Source organism: Triticum dicoccoides, chromosome 5B, assembly GCF_002162155.2.
Source record: "Triticum dicoccoides isolate Atlit2015 ecotype Zavitan chromosome 5B, WEW_v2.0, whole genome shotgun sequence".
Lineage (NCBI taxonomy): Eukaryota > Viridiplantae > Streptophyta > Magnoliopsida > Poales > Poaceae > Triticum > Triticum dicoccoides.
In genome coordinates, this window is record NC_041389.1 from 627,983,186 (window position 1) to 627,990,933 (window position 7,748).

The 7,748-nt window shown below is 52.0% G+C and overlaps 1 protein-coding gene across 1 annotated transcript in view; it reads left to right on the forward strand.

The window, feature by feature from the left end:
• The window catches only part of LOC119312168 (5'-3' exoribonuclease 4-like), a 14,995-nt gene extending 11,578 nt beyond the window's left edge, over positions 1-3,417 (forward strand). The window contains exons 24-26 of the mRNA XM_037587904.1: positions 841-970; positions 2,010-2,185; positions 2,475-3,417. Of these exons, the coding sequence (XP_037443801.1) occupies positions 841-970; positions 2,010-2,185; positions 2,475-3,056 (888 nt within the window). The 3' untranslated portion in view covers positions 3,057-3,417. The remainder of the gene's footprint in view (positions 1-840; positions 971-2,009; positions 2,186-2,474) is intronic.
• Positions 3,418-7,748: the final 4,331 nt, after the last annotated feature.

Below are 7,748 nucleotides of genomic sequence, written 5' to 3' on the forward strand. Positions count from 1 at the left end.
CCCCCCGGCCGCAGCTAGGGTTCCGCGGATCCAAGCCTAGCTAGCTAGGGTTTGCTCGCCATGGCCGCGGCGGCGGCGGAGGAGGCGGCGCCGGCCGCCGACGCCATCAGGGACGGCTTCGCGGAGCTGGAGCGGCAGCAGGAGCTGCTGGCCAGCTGCACGCGCCTCTACCAGCAGCTCACCGAGCACTTCGGCTCCCTCGAGCGCGGCATCAAGTCCCGCTCCGACTCGCTCCGCGCCCGGCGCCGCGTCGTCGAGCTCCGAGCCTCCCGCCGCCTCGACGCGCTCCGCCGCCGCGAGCTCTCCATCGACGCCTCCGTCAAGCTCGCGCTCTCCCGCCTCGACGCCCTCGCCAAATCCCCCGCGCCGAAGCGGGACCGGGAGGACGGAGACGCGCCACCGTCCCCGCCGCAGCCGTCGTCGGACGACGTCGCCGAGGGCCTCGCCGCGCTCTGCGCCGCCATGGACCCCGCGGGCTTCCTCGCCTTCGTCGTCGAGCGCCGCAAGGAGGTGGACGCGCTCCGCGCCGAGCTGCCCGCCGCGCTCCAGCGCTGCGTCGACCCGGCCAGGTTCGCCATGGACGCCGTCTCCGAGGTCTTCCCCGTGGACCGCCGCGCCGTCCGCTCCCCCACCGACCTGGCCTGGGCCTGCGTGCTCATACTGGAGGCCGTCGTGCCCGCGCTGGCCGACCCGGACCCGGAGATCGGGGCGGCGCGGCCCATGGTGCCGCAGGCGGCCCGCGACAGGGCCCGCGGCATGGCCGACGAGTGGAAGGAGGCCGCCGAGCGCAAGGGCGGGGTGGAGGGCGCCAAGCCGCCCGACGCCCACGCCTTCCTGCAGCACGTCGCCACCTTCGCCGTGGCGGAGAAGGAGGACAAGGAGCTGTACAAGAGGATTGTCCTCAGCTTCTCCTGGCGCAGGCAGATGCCACGCCTCGCTCTCACGCTTGGCCTCGAGGATGACATGGAAGGTAGTACTTCATTTCAGCTCGTTTCTCTCCACATTTCAGCTCTTTTATCTCCAGATAACTCCCTAAAATTAACTAGTTGTTGGTAGACGCAGCTCATAAAATTGGCTAGATCTAGCGTTTAAATGCTACTACAAAGGTACGGTTTGCTCAGGGGAGTGTGGATTAGGACATTAGGTTAGTAGATAAGATTTATATTCTTTTAGCAAGTCTTATCGAACTGGTAATTGATAAGCCACAAGCGGGTTGCTGTGGTGTAGCGATGTTTGGGTTATTGCTGGGAATGCAGTACGCGTGTGCATAGTTGCCATATGTGTGTCCTTACCTGGATGAATTGTCACTGTCATAGTAAGTGCTGGGAAACGTTAACAGTCTTTCAAGATCAGTATGGCCGGCACCATGGACCACTCTGCCTATTGCAGTCGGGTGTGGCGCCTTAGTGATTGCCATGGGGATGGGCCACCAAGTACCTTCCTCTGTATTTTGTCTGGATTCTTATCCTTATACTTCTATGCTATTATTATTATTTCACCAAACGAGCTTTATAACCATTAGTAGCAGAGTGTCATGTGGATTCCCTGGTTTTGCCATGCATGAGGTTTCAATTGATAAGCCACAAGGGGGTTGCTGTGGTGTAGCTATGTTTGGGTTATTGTTGGGAATGCAGTCTGCCTGTGCATAGTTGCGATATGTGTGTCCTATACCTGGATGAATTGTCACTGTCGTAGACAAGCGCTGGGAAATGGTAGTCTTCCAAGGGCAGTATGGCCAGCACAATGGACCACTTTGGCTATTTTTCTAAAAAACATATCAAGAGTGATGCGACATGGAATACTTCTCTTGTGTAATCTTAGTTATCCAGTAAATGCATTTTTACAGTATGAGACTTGCCTTGTTGGGCTGGTGTGACCATTTCAGTTGGCCTGATCACGAATGTATGCTGCTGGCGCTTTGTACAGTAGTAATCACTTTATAGATCATTCTTTTCAAGTGAGTTTGTTAAGAATTAAGCTGTCTTATCTGACCTTTATCGTGTTTGCAGAAATCATTGAAGAGCTTATCACAAAGGGGCAACAACTTGATGCCGTGAACTTTGCATATGAGGCTGGTCTTCTGGAAAAATTCTCCCCAGTCCCTCTTTTGAAATCCTACCTGGAGGATTCTAAGAAGATATATTGCATTTCAGATAACGTGAGCACTAGCAGTGGCCAATCTGGGGTAAGACTAGTAGTAATATTGAATTTGGTGTCGCATGCCTGAAACTCTACAAGTAGTTTGTCGACAGGGCTTTCTGAAAGATACAAATGTTTGCTTGTTGTAGCTATACCAGTTTACCTCTATTTGCTAGCTACTCCCTTTGTTAAGAAATATGAGAGCGTTTAGATCACTACTTTACAGAGGGAGTAGCTAGCACTGTATTTCAATTCTCCGTTGTGGCTTTGGCGAGGATTTTCTGCCTGCTCTGTTTCCCCTACCAAATTAGGGTCTAATATTGCGTCTCTTGTAGGTCAATGCAAATAAGAAGGAGCAGTCTGTGCTTCGGGCTGTTATAAAGTGTGTTGAGGACCACAAACTCGAAGCCGAGTTTCCATTGGAGGATCTGCGGAAACGGCTGGAAGAATTGGAGATGGCCAAGACCGAGAAGAAAAAGGCAGCCTCAAGCTGTTCCAGTGGCGGCCCAGCAAGCAAGCGCATCAAAGGGAGCGCTGGGGGAGCAATGTCCCCTTCCAAGGCTGGTCGTCCAAGCGACAACACCGGTGCACCATCTTCGCCCGCCACCGCCACCAGCAGCAGCAGCACCACCGCATTCATCGGCTCTCCAGCCTCCCATGTCTCCTACGGTACCGGATCTCCCTACTCTTATGATAGGTCAGCTGGGCACGCCCTCTACTGTGGCCAGAGCCCACTTCCAATGAGGGAGCCATATGCATACCCACCTGCTGTGCCGGTGCCCAATGTTGGCCTTGGAATGCCATACCAAGCCCCTCCCATGACCTACCCCATCTACGCCGGATACAACAGCGGCCTGGGAGCCTATGGCAATGCCATGCCCCCAGCCCCAGCCTTTCACCAGGCTTACTACCGGTAGAATCAGTCAGTCGGAAATGACCAAATGACAAGAGCCGATGACGGCGGGGCTTCGTCAATGGTGCCCTGTTTTGTAGCGACTGACTACAACGGTAGGTTGCGTACGTCCTTAATACATCATCACTACTAGATGCTTATGTCACTTCGTTCTGTTCGGTTATTAGCACTCATGTTTACTTCCGCACTGAAAACTGAAAAACTGAATGTAGAGTATGGACGCCGTGTATGTGGACCTCGTGTTGTAATTCAGTTTAAAGCACTAGGCGAAAAACCCAAAAAATTTATTATGCATGTAATCCTCAAGCATTGACTATTAATATCTTCTGTTAGCTATAGTTGCGATGGTCATTATTTCTCTCTGATTATTGCATCTGTGTGCTTGTTATGCTGTTTTTTTTTGTACCTTCTACCTACTAGTTATGCCTTTTTTTTAAGCTTAACTTAGCTTGCTATTTATTAAAAGTTATCAGAAACCTCCGATGCAATAATGTGCAGAATACAATCTGGTGGCCTATCATTCAACACCTTATAGAGTTTGACATGAAGCAGCGCTATTCGCTGTTTGACGAGCCGAGCTTACATTATACGCTGTGCCAGGAGCCCAGGAGCACCTTCTTGAGGTCCTTGATCAGTGGCCCAATAGCTGATAGGTTGTTTCTCCCTACTTGCTTCGCAGATATCGACCACCACCTTACGGTAAGCTTGACATGACGTTGTTGCACATTGTTTCCTTGTGCATGTTGCAACGCTCGCTGGCACACCAGAATTTCGACGGACTCCAGATTCGACGCCTCTGGACGCGCCTGTGTGGTCTCTGAGCACAACACCACCCACCCCCTCCTTCGTCACCAAGCTTCAAGACGGCCCCATCAACGTTTATCTTAAGCCAACCATGCTCCGACGGTTTCCAACCGTATGCTGCATTGTCTCCCGCACTCTAATAGACTTGCTTCTTGAGCCTGCCTCCGCTCACTCATACTACAAGTCATCACCGAGTCTGCTATCACTTGTGGTGGCTTCGAGTGTCCACGAGCATGACGCTTTACCGCGCCACCCCCTCTCACTGTCGCTCGTCCTTGAACTACCATCAACACGAGGGTCACATATTCCATCTGCATGCACTAACCTTCCACAATCAAAGCAAAGGTGGGGCATCTTTCCATATCAAAAATTACACCAACTCCCTCTTCTTATCTTCCCAGTAAAGCTTTGAGGTAGAACCCCTGCACAAGTGGATACAAAACTGACAGCTTTGCACGCACACACGAAGATGTTTGCTTCTGAAAAAACCATGTGAATTAGACAAACTGAAAACGATATCTCTGCTTTGCTAAAATCCTCAGATCTTTTATCTAGCCAGTGGCAGACCCGTCACACGAACCCACACTTCCACCGTGTTAAAAACCATCTCCGACGGCCTGATATCATCACCCTCATAGTCCTCGAGAACTGTCACATGGAAGTCAAACAGCCACGGTCCATTGTAAGCGCATGTTTCCATTCTCCCCCACTTCCCAAGTGGACAACAAAGATGCATGTTGTCTCCCATGTCTCTGAATTGTGCTTCGCGGTGCAGACCCCAAGCCCTCATCATTCTTCTTTCTAGCGCATGTATGTAAGACTGCAAGTATGTTCACCGGCCGGGGCGAGCAGACTTTGCCCATGGCAGACCATCTCCTCAGTCTTGGGTGATCCTGCCCCGGTCTTGAAGCACCAAGCTTGCCGACTCCTCCTCAGTAAGCAGCAGGTCTCCCATCCTTGCAGTGAGGCTGGCCGCCTCTTCCGACTCCTTTCCTTCCGTCGGGGATTTCATCGAACCCCTGCTTGCTGATCCTGTTGCTGTCCTCGCCGTTTGCGTTGGAGTCTTTTGAGTTTTGGCTGCCGTGCCGTCACCGTCCCACACGCCTCACCAGTGTCACCACCCCTGAGAGGAACCTAAGCTAGCGGCGGAAGACGATCGCCCTGCAATCGCCTCTCCTGGAAAACCCCTAGTTGTGCAGGAACTGGATCCTCTATACACAAGGAATGTTAGAGAAGCTATAGTACCCTAACTTTCCTTCTATTAATCCATACAATTAAGATTAAGATAACTTAAATTATTTTTAAATTACAGATCTAGTATGTACATTCATAGTAATTACATACTCCCTCCGTTCCATAATGTAGCGCATATAGATTTTTTGAAAAGTCAAATTTTACAAACTTTGACCAAGTTTATAGAAAAAATTATAAGTATTTATAATACCAAATATATACAATATGAAAGTACATCTTATGGTGCATCTAATGATATGTATTTGATATTCTAAATGCATATATTTTTCTCTACAAATTTGGTCAAATTTTGTAAGTTTGACTTTTCAGAAAATCTACGGAAACACTAACGCCCACACGTGTGGGTGTTCTTCAACTCGCCCACACGTCTGGATGGTCGTTGATTGTCTTTTGCACGAATCTTGACACGAAAAGGTAGATTTGGTGTGCCACGTAGGACAGGGCTGGTGTGTGGGCGTTGGATAGTTTGCCCACACGCCCCGCATCACGCTGTTGCCAGCTGCGCTGTGTGGGCGAACTAGTTTCTGCCCACACAGCCACCACCTAGTCCATGTGCGTGTGGGCGAATTGATTTTAGCCCACACGACACTCCTACGTTGTGGATGGCAACTGCAGTTACGCGAACGTGGCAACTAGGTAAACAAACATGGCAACTGTGATTCTTTTGCTAGACAGCAACTGCAGTTGCGCGTACGTGGCAACCCGATAAACACACATGGCAACTGCGATTAACTATACATGGCAACTATGGTTGGACCACACGTGGCAGCTAGGTAAACACACATGGTTGTTTGACCATATGTGGCAAGTAGTCAATCACACACGGCAACTACGATTTGATTACACGCGGCAACTACCATAAATTAGACATGGTAACTATAGTTAATCAAAATATATATAGTTGCCATGCTTTTACAACTACACTTGCCATTCCGGATAACTACATCTGCCAACCAGGATGGCAACTAAATCATCATCCCGCGGGGTACCTAAGGTAGCTGCGCTAAGACGTGTGGGCATTTTTGCTTCGTGCCACACGTACGTGCGGGGTGGAGATGAGTAGTACTTGTTGGGCGTGTGGCACGAAGTAGCCGCGCCCGCATGTGTGGGCAATTTTAATGTCTGCCCACACACATTCCATGTGGGCTGCCTCCTGCTCACACCACACACGGTGTGTGGCCAGACCCTTTAATGCCCACTCATGTGGGCGTTATCGGCGTCCAAAATCTATATATGCTTACATTATGGAACGGAGGGAGTACAAACAAATTGATGGTGAGATAAAAATAATTTTGAATTTTTTATGTCTACAGTAATTACCAAAAGTAAATAACCTGCTAATAGTCTCTAACATTCATTCTTCATTTTACACTAGACCAGCACGATAGCATCATGACTTTCCTTCTCTAAGTTAGATGATCCGGCTCCGGTTGTGCACGCATGCATGCATGCACTTCCAGTTTGAGCGTGAATTGTAGGACCGTTTCCAAGAAAATTTCTGCCACCGCGCTTTTTCGTCCTTTTCGTTCCAATAAAGCTGATCGAGATGAGTGTGCGTGTATGTGGTGTGCACTGTGTCGTCCTTGTAAAGGTGGACGTTATAAAACTTGGATGAACAAAGAGTATATACAACCAAGACACATTTATCCAAATTCAAGCACGTATCGATTAAACTATCACACAACTTTAGACTTCTCATGAGATGTTTCTGACCTAATAAATCTTCTAATGATACCAATCTCCTAACATTTTTATACGAGTACTATATACTGTATCAAAACTGCATGTTTGCCGTATTCATCGATCACTGCTTGTCCTCGACGGCGACGGGGGGCTCCTCCTCCTTCGCCTCCTGCATGATGGTGACGCCGAAGATCCTCAGGCATCCCGCCGGCACCGCTGGCGCCTGCGGCGGCTGCACTGCCACCTCGGCAGCTGGTGCCTGTGGCGCCGGTCCGGGCAATGCGAGCCCGAGGTGATCCGGGGGAAGGAGGAGGCGCGCCCGCTTCCTCGGCACGATGGGCTTGCCTGTGCTTCCTCATGTGGCCCCCGAGTCGGACGCCGCTGCTGTACACGGCGCCACAGACCTTGCAGGTGTGCTGTCTCGCCGGCCTGGGCGCGCCCGCGGCGTGGTCAATCGGGTCGATCCCCGCGGCTATGGCTGCGGCGGCCGCTGCCGCGATCCGCCGGTTCTTGTGGCCGGCGACGTGGCCGCCCAGTCCCTGGTGCGTCGGGAACCACCGGTAGCACTCCTTGCACGAGAACCCACGCGGGGCGGCCGGGTCCTGGTGCGGGATCATGTGCAGCGGCCCGTGGAAGGCATGCAGCGGCGCCGCGGCCTGCGGTGGGGGGACGAAGGCATGCTGCTGTGCGGGGGCGGGCTGGTGGAGGTACACGACGGCTGGCTCTGGTGCTGGCGCGACCGGAGGGGGGACGGGGACTTGCTGGGGTGCAGGAGGCGTTGGGGCGATGTCGACTTGCTTGGGTGCAGCGGCCGGTGGTGCTCCCTCTGCCACCACGATGGCCATGGAAAGATCAGCAGCACTCTGACTGGGCTCCACGCCTGCGCTGCTGCCGCTGCCGCTGCCGGGGACAACCTGATGGCTGCTGGCCACCTCCACGGGCATGGGATCGTCCA